Genomic DNA, 15,990 nt, shown 5'->3' on the forward strand with positions numbered 1-15,990 from the left:
ATTCACATCAGTCTCCTTATCCACCTAGCTATGTTTCACTCTACCAAACTGCACTGTCATTTCAACAATGTGGCTTAATTCAATAAAACATTGTATACATCCTGTCCAGAACAGTTAAACACATGCTGGTAAGCTCTGTTAAATTATAATGATCAGGGTAAGGTAGTTGCTAAATGTAGTTAATAAAGAAAATTCCTTTCAGTCATGTTTATCTAGTTCTTTTGGAAAATGAAAGGGAAAATAAAGACTTTCACCTCTGTTTAAAGGCCTTTTCACCCATCTCTCGAGCAGCTCTCTTAACCTCTTCAGGAACAGCATCCTTTTCAGCTTGCGATATTTGGTAAACCTTATGGCCAGCATCCAGTCGATATGGCCCACCCTTGCCACCTAACCCAGCAGTGTCTCTCCCACCTAGGATAGTAGAGATAAAAAATAAATAAATTAAGAATAGGCATTCAATAAGAAAATATTTTCAATATGTTTCAATATATTTTTTCAATATATTCAATAAGAAATATTTTCTGCATCAAGTAAAATATCTCTAAGCAGAGAGTAGGCTCTAGGCTCTAAGCAGAGAGTAGGCTCGTATACATCCATTTTTGACTAGTACAGCCTCTCTCTTAGACATCCTTCCATGAGGCATAAAAAATAATGAATGAAAACCTGTTCCACCAGCCCAAGTATTTCCACCAACATGAGGCATGTTGTTTGGATCCACTTTTCCATGCTTGGGGGAACTGACATCCAAACCACTGTCCCTCTGAATGGTTATCTGTAAAATAGAAAATAGAGCCATAAATCTCTTTTCTATCAAGCAAAACCACTCTAACAACAACCTACTAGGTTTTTACTCTGCTCCTGAGAGGCATGTTAGACCCACATCAGACCTCAGAATACACATCTCAACCACTCAGCGCATTCAGATCTTGCCCACGCTAGAAAAATAAGTGCTTATTGATAATAACTAACATAATTTGAAATTCCACTGTAAACAGGATCATCTGCAGTCTGAATACTTCTTGTAATATAGGCAACACTTGTATGTATATCCAATTTACTGATTTCATGCACACCCAACTACAGCTCCGCATTCTTTATTGATGGGCAGATTGATCATCTTTCCGTGAACAGTGACTAAATAAATGGCATGTTCTTCTCATATTACACGTTCGTGTAATCCTTAACTTCCCCACCATGACCACAAATCTACAGCAGTGGGTTTTCTACTGCAAATGCCTGTCCAGTGACAGCACTTTCCCCATCAATTTACCGTACCGCCAAAGGCTCAACAGCTGTCAGATGGTCAAGACTGAGTCACTTTAGACGGGTTGGATTTAAGTGGGTGAGTGAAGGTAAAAATAGTTTATCCTGTTATAAACTCTGAGTCATGCAGTGAATCAATGATTCATGTGTAAACTGCCCTTCAATTACTACAGTTCCATAATTTAATGTCAGTTTACTATTATATGAAATTCAATGACAGATATAAAAGCGATGTCTTTGTATCTAACCTCTATAGATTAACTTTCTTCTCATTTACCATAATACATTTATATCTCTGATGAATTTCCATGCCCCATTAATGACAATTTATTGCCTTCTCAAAAGTTCACTGCCATTATGAGGGTTTTCATTGGAACTGTATAGCAGTTTAATTCCTGAGTTCACTGTCTTGTAGACCCAATACTGACATGAATTCCATACATGTTTTTGAACTGAAAACGTGTTCTAACAACAGTGTCTTGGCAACTATCCAAAATATAATTTACTTCCACTTTACAGAAGAGATATTAATTCAAAGAGGTACAATACATCCTCTGTGAATCATGTCATTAGTGTAAAATCAAGATCTAATCTGTTAAATTACATTAATTTAACATTTGTATAGGAAGAAAGACACTCAACCACAACAGCATGTTACCCTTAGGGGTCTATACTTTTTTGGTTTAAGAGATTTCTTCCAAAAGAAACAGTTCTTTTTTTCTGTACAACTGGTAGATTTCAAAACTATCAAAAACACTGAGGTAAGCAATAATCACTAAACTTAGTTCAAAGTAAAATCATAAAATCAAAACTGTAGTGTCAGCTTCAAGAATCAAAACAAAATATTCTGTAAAGATAGACGATAAAATGATGGTAAATCCTTTACATTTTCATCCTTCTGGGTTGTAGAAAAAATGCACAAAATTCTGCAATAGAAAGCTCCATGAGGCAAACATAGTTCGTGAAACAGATACCATATTCTATTTTTGTCGAGTTTTTCTACTGACAAATTTTACTAAATACTACTATTTTGAAATACAATTACTGTTTAAATTTTAGCAGTGAAAAGTTTAGTAGACAAAAAAGCTGTTCACATAAATTTCTGAAATATAATAAATTGTTCACAGATTTCTAGTAGATATGTATTAGGTTTCAAAGATATATATACATTTTACAACAGTTTTGATCTGATTAAAAGCAGGTATTCTTAACTTTGAAACAGAATACGGTTAATAGAAGATCTTTTATTTTAAAATGACATACAACTTGTTAAAAGGACAACAGAACATCCTACATTCTATTTCCATTAAAATCTTGAAAAAAAACCTGCATGGGAGAGAGAGAAAAAGAGACTAGTGGTACAATCTATCACAGCTTAAGAATGTATCCTCCCTACTAATTTTTTTTCTATATAGTTAGTAGTCTAATGGGTAAAATATTTGAAAATTTAAGGAAACTAGAATGGAATAACACCAGCAGAGGTATAAATATGAAGGCAGTGAATTCCAGCAGTTTTACACATCTCCTTGTTTTTTTTACATAACATCTATGCAAACAAAAGGAATATTTTAACAATCATTTTTTGCTGATGCTGGATTGCTTGTGTAATTTATTTTTTATTTTTTGAAATTACCACACACTTAGAAACTATGCTAAATTAGCAAACTATAGAGCCTTTGGGAAAAACAAACAAACAAACAAAAAAACAAACAAAACAAACAAACAAAAACTTCTGGATATACTCTCTCAGCTCTTCTTTGAGCTGTTACGTAATGCCATTAGTGACTTATCTGTTTTTTCTCCTCATCATTCCTCTCTCCACAGTAGAGTTGCAAGGTAATTTTACAACTAACAACGTCTCTCTGCTGTGAAGTTTTTATTTTTATTTTAATTTTTTTCCTCTAGAAAGTAAAAATTAGATTAGCAGACAAATAGAATTGAAGATATATTTTAGAAATAATTAAACAGTAAATCACTGAGTCTGGACATGAAAGCAAAGGAAGGATGAGGAAAAAAAATGAAGAAAAAAACTTTTGGACAACTTTGTACATTCTTCAGCATGACGTGTAAAGAGATGGAAAAGCCAAAAGCCATAGATAAGTCACCCCTCTGAGGTTTGAAGGAATTCTTGATGTTAGAACTGTTGGAAAGGTAGATTTAAGGGTGAAGATCCAACACTATTCTGAAGCTGGCAACTGAAATACAGAGAGAAAAATCTAGTTTGCCTGGAGTGAGAAGAAAGACAGAAAAACAAGTATCTGAAACACAGAAAAAGCTCAAATATATTGAAGAAATCTACACTAACTTTTCCAAGCTTGTCTGATTGGAATTTCTAAAACTACTAAGATTTCTCTTACTGTTCTGTTGGGTATCTTCCAAATACATATATAAACTGCTTGCTCAAAAGTTGACCAGTCCCCTCATGCATACTCAACTTCTAAATCTGTTGTAAGATTTCTATCAACTTTGCTTCTTTCAGTGAAGAGTTTTGACTCAGCTTCTCCTTTTAAGAGAAACTTGTGCTCTCTTTATATGCTTTAACTGCACTGAAAGGCTTTATTCAGTATCGTGAAGTATCACTTAATGCCGTCTGTTGTGCATATTACAGCTCTGTAAAACAACAGATGAATTCAGTCTAGAAACATTGAGTTTCAGCTATGAGGTAAGGGTCAGAGTAGAATAGCTGGAAAAACAGTGATAGTGCTTTCCTTCTAAGGCTTCCTTTTCATTTCCAAAATAACCACCACTTCCAAAACTCTGCATGAATGTTTTAATTGTGCATTATCTAAAATTGTTTATACATTGGTGTTTATACATTTATACATGATTAGAGAAGGAAAGCAATATTCCTCTGCCTGTTTAGGCAGGTTCTTCAAGAAGCAAAACTGCCATGCTCTGCAAGCACTAGTGATAGGACTAGAGGGAATGGCCTCAAGTTGCACCAGGGGAGCTTCAGGTTGGAAATGAGGAGACGTTTCTTCTCAGAAAGAGCAGTCAGGCACTGGGACGGGTTGCCCAGGGAGGTGGTGGAGTCACCGTCCCTGGGGGTGTTCAAGGAAAGGTTGGACATGGTGCTTAGGGACATGGTTTAGTGGGTGATAGCGGTGGTAGGGGGATGGTTGGACCAGATGATCTTGGAGGTCTTTTCCAACCTAATGATTCTGTGATTCTATGATACAAATGTTACTCTCATCTTACTTTCTGAAGGCCAAGGCCCATGTTTTCAATAATCATCAATGATCTTAGTCCCTGGTTTACAATCTTTTTTTTTTTTCACTGTATTATTTTCTCAGGCACGTACACTAATGGGTAATGGGTGCATTTGAGAGGACTTCGTGGACGGAGACTCTGCAGGTGTTCCAAAGTCAATGAAACAAACAAACAAAACCTGAGAACAGAAAGATGCTAAAGGAATGGGTTTTACTGAAAGGACAATGGTACGAAGAAAGAGCTTGAGAGAAAAAGAAATGAAGAGAGAAGAGCAAATACCAAGAATTGTTAATGCTTTGACTTAATTTTCTGGTCCTGCCCCTTGCCTCATTCATTCCCTACAGCAAGGGCAGTGAGGCGCAAATAGATCTTAACACTCATTTTACATTGGACGAGAGATACACATTATCTGAACAACGTGCTCAATATCAGTTCCTTCTAAGATACATGAACGCATGCCAAACAGCTTTACATGGTTACACTTCATTTGTTTTTTGGATATCGCTGGGATTCTAGGAGCCAACTGAATAAGGGTAGCTGATAGAAACAAATTCACTTTGGAAACTAAATAGTCTTATCATCCTTCATATAATAATGTAAAAAACACAGTTAGGCCCAGAGAAGCCAGCTACAGGATTTAATGCACTCAGCAACGCAATGAAACCAGGTGTTTCACATCTGTGTTGCATTTATGCTGAACAGCTATTAAATGCATACTGACCTGTAACAGGGGTCACTATGAAGAGGAGGCAAAGGTTGGTTGTTTTTTCTAGAATTCAGCTAGTTGAGCAGACTATGGGAGTTAAAGGGAACTTACATTTGTAATAACCAAATCTTAAACTACGTTTTGAAGTGGATCTAGAACTACTTTCATGCCACATAAGCAAATGGGAGATTGCATTCTACTGGATTTTGATGTGAAATAATCCGATTTAATAAAATAAACTCTTGTAGAGCAAGGAATCACTGGCATACATCATTGAATGCAAGGCCCAATTTTAATACTTTATTCATCCCTCTATAAAAGACTGAATTTGTTGAGAATTGCACAGCTGACCCAAATACAACTTGCCTTGCCTCTACAAGATACTGTCACAACTATGGGAAGAAAGGAGCTTGCAATAACCCATTAACAAAAGTGTGTGAATTATGGAGAGGCCTGCAGTAGTCTATTATTAAAATAATTATGTCCTACACTTACATCAGCATTTCATTCCAACATATGCAGTGCTTTCATAATTACATACTTTCTTTTTGAGCTCAGAATTCATTTTACTCTCATATCTTAAAACAAATCTCTCAGGCAGTATGAGTAAAATTGTTTTAAAACATTATCAAATTTAGTTTCAGCTGGTTTTGTACAAGAAAGCTTAACAATATTTTAGCACTCAGTGTACTTATTCATGCACTGCAATGAAACTGAGAAAAAATGCCTTTAAAAAGAAGCTTCCACACCTCAAAGGCAGTCCCAAGTAGTCTGACTACATATTTCTGTATCTCAACAAGTGTTGGTTGCCCTCAATTTGCTTGTGCCAATAAAATAGACATAATAAAAGAGTCAACAGCCAGTCTTCAGCATGTCTGATGACAACAAAATTATTCTATTGGTTAACTTTTTATGAGGTGCTTTCAATAAGCTATTCAAAGTACATCTAGACTGCATATATCTTAATATTCAAACTTCTCTATTATTAGCATGCTTGTAATAGTGTCTGTCCAATTTAGTCAGCAAAATACACAATTCAGTATGCCAATTTTTCAGTCCTTCAAATTGCAGTGTTCATGACCTTCAAGTCTGCCATCTTCTCACCTATGCTTTTTATGTCCATACATCAGCCCCTTATTGTTCAAGTCTGTTAAAATAAACTGATGTCTAAAACACCAGAAATGATCTCTGGGGAAGAGACAGGGAAAGAGATAGTGAATCTCATCTCCTCCTGCATAGTCACACTTGAAATTCTCTCTATTCCTGGGATTTTCATGCAGGAGATATAATCAACAACTTTCAATATTTTGGATGCCCAGAGCTTCATTACAGTCTTGTAAGACGTATATTGTCTAAAACAAGGGGCAGAGCACGTACTTAGATTTAACAGCTCTCAGAAAAAGAACTCATGGTTATAGGTTAGGAAATTTCATTGAGACTTTGTAAGCAGAGGTCAGATGAGGTCGAAAATATTTCTAGCTATGAATAGGAAAGTAATAAATGCTTTCAGTAAAATGTGAACTACTTTTTCCTTGATGCAGTCTGGGATGCATCTCTGGTGAAGACTGACTTTTCTGTTGGAGCCATTCCTGTCGCCCTACCCTGTACATGACACGCTGCTTCTGTTCAACACACTAAATCGGCTAGAGAGTAAATGGCCTTTTAATACAGCAGCTTACTTCAGCATTCTGATTTGGTTAACTTCATTAAAATTCCTGAAAGGCAAAAGATGTGTCAGTGCCTCCTATTCAGGAGTGCTTGCCAGAAAAGCTCCTTTGCAATGTTCTCAGCAACAAAGGCTCATTTCTGCTTGAGGACTGGTGAAGAAACACTGGCTTCTAACGGAGGAGAGCTGCCCCATGCACAGGGGAACAGAACTTTCCTCTGTTAGTGTTAATGCTCCTGGCACTGCCAGTACAAACTCGTATCTAGTCCACTTACACAAGATACAATGCTTATTTTAATAGTCTGGATACAACTTTAAAAAAAGAGGAGAGAACAAGAAAAATATTCTAATTCCAAGCTAACATCCCACAGATGTAAAGGGATCCAATTTGTATTTATGGACTACAGTTACATCCTCAAACCTCTCCAAATTAAATTTTTCTTATCCTATCAGGTATGTTAAAACAGACCTGGTCATTCCTTACAGGATCCTGCATCTTCATAACAAAGATAGATGGACTCACAGCTTAATATAGACTAAACATACACGCACAAAAAGGCAGAACATTGTTTACAAAACACAAGTAAGCAAAGTCTGCAGTATTTACAACTGTAGAGAATATTTACATAGGAAGATTTTAAGAAAGAAGAAGCTAAGGTGACCAAACAACAATTGTTTTCACAAGCACTTATTAGTAATAATAGTGCATCATTGGATGTTTCTTACTTTTTTGAAAAAAAAAATAGGAAAAAGAATGTGTACATTAAGGTTGGAGGTGCAATACAGTTCACATGACTTAAGTGCTTAGTTTAATGCAAGGTAAGGACATGTGCAATAGATTAATTAGTTACAAGATCATAACATCCTGGAAAGCAGACAGGTATAGGCAGATTCTAGACTAGCTAGATTCCATTCTTCTTTTACTCTTTTCATCATAAAGGGAAGAACCCTGCTAAGATACAAATCTGAAGATAATCACTCTTCTCCTAAAATACCTGGGACACAGAGGGAAAGAATGAATGTGCTATTTTGCCTTGCCATTAATATACGGTATATTAAACAGGGTAGTTATAGTCAATGAAGAATATGTACACATTTGCCATACACATAAGCAATTGCTGAAAAAAAAAAAAGAACTCCAGATCCTTACATAAATTTAAAAAACATTAAAATAGTATAAAGCAATTAAACTATTGACGTTTTCTTACATAGCATTCTTCCTTCATCAGTACTGTGGACAAAGATTTGTCATATGTCAGGAGATTATTCAGGGAAACAACCGAATATATCTTAGACTTCTGTCCTACAGGTGATTTAAGAGATACTGATTTGCTCACCAAAATCTGGAAAATCCTTCATCATAACCATACCTTATTATGAAAGAAGATTGACTTTGTCTGTAATGGAACATGACTATTCTCCAGGTGAAAAAGGCATTAAATAATCCAACCCACAGTGGCACAAAGGATTAGGAAATGTTTTCCACAGAATGCAGAATGTATTTTAGCAGATGTGCAAAGGAGTGATTTTTCCCTGAAACTAAACCTTTGTTTTGTTTTAGCTTCCTCCCTAAGCCCCATCAACAACCTTAAAACCTCAGTGTTACCCTGTGCTGTATTTAACAAGTCACAAGAGCTTCCTTTCCTCCAGTACATTTTTTTAAATCAGTAGCATAAATAAATGTACTATTTTCTCGAAGAGTATGGGAAAGCTCCAAATCAAGGAAATCAATGGTTAATCTGCCTGTTCCATGTTGTTTTTGCATTCCATTGTAAAACTGATTCAACCAAAGACAGAAAAAATCAGATTTATAATTTGTTTACATAAAGCAAGCGAGAGAAAGACAAAAACAGGCAAAAAAAATCTAATTGCTTCCACTACTCTTACTTGTACCGTACCATATACAGTTTTTTTCAATGTTCTAAAAGTTAATAGCACAATTTCTATTCATATCAACAATGCAAAATTGAGCCCACAAGTCGTCTTTCCACAGAAAGGAATATTCAGTATTAGACAAGACAATAATCATGTATGCAATTCCCTCTGTCTTCAGTTTTATCCTGAAGTGAAAAAACATTAATGGCACTGCAGTATAAAATACATTTAATAGGCTTTAGTCATTCATTTTGCTTCACTTTTATTTTCTATCTTGTCTGCAAAACTTTGCAAGAATTCAAAATAAACTAATGAAGCTTCATGCATTATCTGACTCCCAGGAACACTTCTTTCAAAAAGTAGCTTTAAAAATTCATACAGGCATCAAACTTTCGTCTCAAATAGCAAACCCACATTGTAACTTTAATGCAATTTTAGATCTGTAAAATACAAGCAAAATCAACACAAAAAGAACACTATTTAACATGCAGCCACTGCTGGTATAGGTCTTCATTCGAACTAAATGCTGTCACTCTTAAGAATCAGCTCAGAAACTCTGCAGCAGTGGATGCATTACAATCTATTGTCCGTGAATACATACACTGTGACTTAAAAGCTAGATAAACTAAATGAAGTAATGATAGACTTTCATATATTTTCTTCTCTATCTAAAAGATCCTCCGTTATGTTAACACCTGTGGAAATTCCATTTTCATCTGTTATTACTGAAAATTGCCATGTCAATTATTTTCAACTATGAGATCACCTTTTAAGTAAACTACCAAATATGATCAGAGCAGATAGTGTCTGGCTTGGTAACATCAAGGCTCTCCTAACATCAATAAACTTGGAGAACACTGAATTTGATTTCTTCTGGAGTATATAAACAATCTACAACTAGAAAGAAGGGATAAATGGATTATGGTGACAGTAAGGAATATTCTGGACAGAAAATTGCAGGGACATTGCATGGTCAAAACCAAGTTGAAAAAAAAAAATACATGTGAAAGCAGAAAAGCTTTATTTTCTACAGATCTAGGACTTGTCAAATCTGTCCTTAAGAAGCAGAAATATAATTTATTAAAGATAAGTATATTGTTTTGGGTTCTATTTAAAGATAACTATGATGTTTTGGGTTCTAAAAGAATATTTAGCACCACCATAACTGACCAGATGATTTCAATTGTCACAGCATTTGTCCTCTCATTAATCAGAGAGCAAGTTTTCTAAGAGCAGAATCATTAGCCTGGCTCTGACAGCAGCATTTCACTGGCGTTAGGAGCTCTAGCACATAAGTCAGCAATGTGCACTGCTGCAGACTTTAAGATTCAAAGGCTGCTGTGCTGAGATATTATATTCTCTCCCATGAGGGCTGTGGTCTTTCAGAGGAAATTCAGGGGAAGAAAAAGGAACTTTGTCCTGGATCAGCCTGCTCTAACAGGAAGCTAAGGTTATTTCCATTCCTCCTCTTTGTCTGTCCACTCTAATTAGGCTGGAAGAGCTTCAGGAAAAGGAATGTATTTTAGAAGCGTTTGCATAGTGCTCCTGACAAGTGCCTCACTTCAACTGAGGACATTTATATGAGAAAAAGTAGCTGACAGAGAACTGATGACCTTTATTTGAGTTTCTTTTCCCAGTGGAGAATTTTAGGGATGTGAACTTTTCAAGCTCCATGGGTCCCTGGCTGTCTAGGCTCATGTTTCGCCATACTCAATGCCTTGTTCCCACTTTGTTAGAATGAATCATGCAGCCCAGGAAAAGGTCACAGAGCTAAACCCACACTGTGCCCCATGCCTGGCAAAGAAGCCCAAAATGCAACCCCACTGAGAACTGCTAGAGGGCAATGAATAGTTGGGGCTGGAGTATCTGGGTCTCATGGATCTCAGCACTGCAAACACTTTCAAATTATTTTACAATCCAGTTATTGATTTATAATCCAGTATTTTACAATCCAGTTATTGACCAGGTAACACTGTCATCTGCAGTATTTCAAGTTTTTCAGGACCCTGCGCAAGACTGCAGAATGCTGGCATATGGTTATTCCGAACTTATGAAAACACTCCGCTGCATATGTTTTTCATAATTTACGAAGTTTGGACCTATATATTTAAGGCGACCAAAATCACTGTTATTGGCTCACTGATGCCCTCATGTGGACAGAATAGCCACTTGGTCCACAGTAGAAAAATATCTTGAAGTATTGAGTGGGGCAAGGACCACGCTTGCTAAAGGTTATGCTTTTATCACAGATTGGGAACTGCAGTTTTGCCCAGATCAGTCTTAACATCAGTAAAAGGCTGGAGTTTTTTCAAAATGTTCTGAAGTACAATGACACTTTTGAAAAAAAAAACAAACAAAAAAAACCTGCCAGTATAAAGTGAGTGCTGAGCAGTAAATACAAACAAGTTCAGAACACTGAAATTCCTGAATCAATTATACTTAAGATAAACATCCAAGCTTAAAAATAAACTTGATCAGGAGAACTTGCATTATCCTAAATTTTCAAGTACAAACTGAAGCCTCAGAAAATCAAAAGAAAAAAGAATGATTTGGATAAAAGCAAAAATATTAATTCCCTTGAAAGGTAAGTCATTGTATGGTTGTGCATGAATAGTTGAGTACAAATACAATAAATGAGACTGTTCAGGAAAGGGAGTAAGATGTTTGTTGCTCAAAGATGGCAGAGAATCAAACAATTGGATTTTTTTGGCCTCAGCTCAAATAAGAGAAAAAGGCATAAGGGAAATCTCCTTCCATTTCTAAGTATCCATTTCTCTAAATCTGTAAGTATTGCTTTGCATACTGAAGATGGGATTTGGATCCAGACTGCAGACAGCTAAAGGTAGGGATGTCCCAGGTAAGCCAGGTGTCTGTGCTTACCATTACAGTAGGTGGTGGTTGAGGAGCCACACAGCTAGAAAAACGCATGTGTCTCCTTCATGGTGAGCTATTCTGGCTCTCTTAGTAACAATGGGAGCTCCCTTGCTTAGCTCAGAAGTAGACACTGAAATGCCTACAGGTCTGGAGCTGGATACTACTCATCCTTTATGTTACTCTTCAGCATTTCCAAGCACACCCAGAGCAACCTACACAAGCTGCTGGTGTATAAGTACATGTAACCATTGTTTAAGGCAATGAAATTGAACTGCTTTTGCCTGTAAATACTTTTATTTGCTACGTACAGTGTATCTGCTGCGTTCTTTGATCTAGTAACATCTTGAAAGGCAGGTGGGTAAAGACCATAGTAGATCAGGTATGTCCTTCTCTGGGATGGAAGTGTTTATCTCCTGATACTTCAGCAAGGCTTGCAGAAGGCTACGTTATGCTTAAGCATAGTGAACACACATTTGAGTGAAAAATTTTAAGAAAGTGTGACCCTTTGTAAATGATCTAAGATTTTAATAAGACAGTTTGATCAACTAGGTCCTATGAGTTAGTAGAACTTGAAGCATGTTTTCAGAGGGTTTAGGCATTAATAAACGAAAGCATGACTGCTGTAACGCAAAACATGTACAATCATTTCATATAAATGAAATCAACATATCAAGCCTTGGCAAGATTCTCCAGATCTTTTTGTTATGAATGTTTAATTTCTACAACAACTGTACAGATGATTTCCAAAAACATCTAAGGAAGGTACCCACAACATACTGTGAAAACTCAAAGATAACTACACAAGTTTGCTTTTGTTCCGTAGTATCAGTAGGGAATGAAAGAAACAAATCTAACAGTCCTTCAAAAAATCAAGAGAAGCTAGTTCAGGACTAAAAGCACAACTACTTTTTTACCACTTCACTTGGCCCTTGTTCTGGCCATGCAATGGAAAAGTCTAATTGCAAGAATTGTTAATAAGCATTACACTTTTTTTTTTTTAATTAATTCCTCTGTAGATTTTACTAGACAGTAATTTGCATACTGTATCACCCTTCCTTCCTGATGGTCTCCAGTATTTCACGATGATTGACCTGAACTGCTCCCTGCTACAATTGGAGGCCAGTCCAGCTGTGCAGCATAGGCATTCCTAGGTCTTTTTCCTAAATTGCTCTGAAAACTCTTCCCCTAAATACACTTCGAATTCTTGTTCATTATGAAATAAGTTCTGAAGTCCTGAAGGACTGTGAAGTTACGGCAATCCCTTGAAATAATTCTAATTTAAGAGAGTCAAAGTGCAGGTATGACATCTGGGCATATGTAAATATATATGCGTGTGAACACACATCTAACATGATTTCTTCCAACTTCATCCATAAATCGGACATTTTTTGCATTATGATGATCACTGTAAGAATGCACTCAGCTTCAGATCTAGTTCAACACCGGCTTTACTTGTAGTCTAGGTAGGATAGGAACACATTTTAAATACATTCCTAATGATGGACCTGATATCCTGTAAAAGCTACTCAACATTTGCCTTTGTTCTCATCATATTTAAAGATAAACTGATGTTTGAAAAAAGAAATGACTACTGAGTGCTGTTGAACTCATTGAAATGCTTTTTTTTTAGCAAAAAGTCCTTGCATCAAGGATGATATGAGCAGTTAGACACATGAAAAAAACACATTATTTTTTTTTAGTTATTGTTGATAAAAATACATTGCACTTTTAAATTACTGACATGAACAATATGTTTGTGTCTTCTAGCTGTTCACAGGACATAGAATAACTTATGTGCTCTGTGATCATTTTTGACTGCAGCTATAAGGCTGCGAAGATAGCCATCTCAATCTGAGAAAAAACTCTCTATATTGCATTTCTTGAGCTTTGCTGAATACGTCTATACATGTCTCAGCTAAGCGTGTTTCAACCTTGAGCTATATAGAGTTGACATCTGTTTTCTTAGGTGGCTGCACCGCATTTATATGCAACTTCTTGTCCAACCTAAGGTATTTCTGTAGTGAATGCAGCATTCAAGGACATTCTAACTACTCAGCTTAGCAACACGGTTATAAAGAATATTTATATATTTGTATGGGTGTACACTGCAATTATCCCAACTCTGACAGTGCACCATAGATGTACAGTGTGAACCTCAACAGGTCATCTGCCTTTCTTATGTCTCAGGTCCCTCCTCTGTAAAACAATGATAACAATTACCGGCTCCAGATGTTGCAAGAATTAGATATTTAAATGTTTAAGTGTGGCTAAAGGGAATCCATTAGGGACTGTGAAATAATTTTCTTCACCTCTCCCTTTCGCTAGTCAGGAGGATTCTTGCTTTGTGCAAACACTATGTCAGTGAAATGTTAACTAGTCACAGCAGAAACCAAAAGAATACACATCTAGCTAGTGCAAAAAGGAATCTCAATTTAAAATAAATGCACTCATTTTTGACAGAAAGCTGCTCTGTCAGTCAGTTCCCCAGGGCAGATGATCTTGAATGTAATCTCCCAGAACCTCTATCTACTGGCTTCCTTTTTCTTAAATACATTTCATTCACGTATTCTTTCAGTGCCAAAGCCTGAAACATATTCAAAATACATCCAAGTCATGTTGAGCCATCCACCACTAGGACCTGTTTGAACAAAATAAGTCTGGGCCAATACTCCTTGAATTTATACACAGTACTGCAGAACTGTCACTTGTGCATTTGTCATTCAAACCAACAGTGAGAAGCAAACAAAGATTTTTTCTCATTTATGGATTTTTCTGGATTCATTCCACCATCTCAGGCTTATGATGCTACGAACTACAGTGTGACTTAACTGCTCAACTGCTTTTGCTGGAGAATCAACAGATCAGGTCAAGTCACAAAAGCAAAGAGTTAAAAAAGGTGGGAACATTTCCAGGCTTCTTGTTCAAATCAGGTCTTGGAATCAAGGAATTGTGCAACCACTGAACTCCTTAGGCCTTCATATATAGCCACAAATGCAAGAGCACTGCAATTGCAAAAATTCATCTCATGTATGTAACAGATAATGCATCTGTTGCAGGTTCCACACGTGTCAGGCCAGGCTGGATGGGGCTCTGATCAACTTGATCTACTGGAAGGTGTCCCTGACCATGGCGGGGGGGGGTTGAATTAGATGATCTTTAATGCCCCTTCCAACCCGTTCTATGATTCTTTATCAAATAACAAAAATACCAAAAAAAAAAAAAAAAGGCAAAACAAAACCCTAAGAAATCCCAGATCACAATGTGTTTTTTTCTTTTTTTCCTTTGGATCAATCAGATCACTTCTTTTTACAGTCTTGGTACTGAAATAACAAAAGATTAACCCAATGTCATTTTGAGTGATGATATTGTCTAGAACAAAATTACAAAAAGGATTTCCAATAAAGTTGTGATTACATTCTGAGGTTCAGATATACATTATCGTTCATTACAAGCCAACTCTTCTGTTCTTGCCCAAGTACATTTTATGCATTCAACAGGTTTGGGTTTGTCCTAAGACTTTTGAAAACAATGGCATTCTGATTATCTTTATGCAGCATAAAGAGAGAATTAAGTGGAATGAATATAGAAATAAATGGTTTTGCTGGTAATCACGTATAAATGAAAAAACATTTAATTGCAGAGATCTCAGGTGCTTAAACCGCACAATTCTTTACTATCTATTGAAATCTCTCAAAATTAACCATTTTTTCATTATTTTTATGTAACCATTGTACTCTACCTAGATTAGACACAACAGTAAATAAAGCTTACTGGAAAACAATGGCCAAACTCCATCAGAATTTAATCAGTGTTTTCTCTAATTAATCAATACGCCTTCAATGTGTAACACAAGCTTATTGATGCCTGCCTATTACCATGAAGCTTTGAGAGGAAGATTTTAAAAATAATTTGTCTTTCAAATTCTTTCCAGATATTTGATAATGATATGACCTTGTTTTCCAAGAACACCAAACAGCGAAAAAGCTCAACAATTTACGGATTTCAAGTAGAGTTCATAACTTCAGAGAATCCAGTGTTTTATTTATATATTGTATTTTAGGCATTGCAATGCAGTCACTTCAGAACACTGTACTCATTCTCTGAGTTTAAAACTTCAATAAATGAAGACAATTTCTGACCTGCCTGTACAAATAAAAATTAATATAAACCTAAAACATATTTCCAAAAACTATTTTTGTAGCCTCAAGACTTCAGCAGTTTGAACTCTGCTGAATATACCAACAATACAAAACAAATGTTGACTAGTTTGAAGACTGCCGTGACATTATATCACTGGAGCCTAATTACTCAATGTAAGTGGAACAGCTGTTCGTTTTCCTCTGTTTCATTGCTTATGTACATACAGCCTGTTTCTGAGATCTAATGTGTTTGTGAA

General features: G+C 36.1%; 1 protein-coding gene across 2 annotated transcripts in view; it reads right to left on the reverse strand.

Annotated features, from left to right (window-relative positions):
• VWA8 (von Willebrand factor A domain containing 8) overlaps nt 1-15,990 on the reverse strand; it is a 197,553-nt gene that overhangs the window by 29,007 nt on the left and 152,556 nt on the right. For both annotated transcript variants that reach the window (XM_048047696.2, XM_066988216.1), the window contains exons 38-39: nt 664-772; nt 255-411 (exon numbers count right to left, since the gene is read on the reverse strand). In XM_048047696.2, coding sequence (XP_047903653.2) covers nt 255-411; nt 664-772 — 266 coding nt within the window. The remainder of the gene's footprint in view (nt 1-254; nt 412-663; nt 773-15,990) is intronic.

The sequence above is a fragment of the Anser cygnoides genome, chromosome 1 (assembly GCF_040182565.1).
Source record: "Anser cygnoides isolate HZ-2024a breed goose chromosome 1, Taihu_goose_T2T_genome, whole genome shotgun sequence".
Taxonomy (NCBI): Eukaryota; Metazoa; Chordata; class Aves; order Anseriformes; family Anatidae; genus Anser; species Anser cygnoides.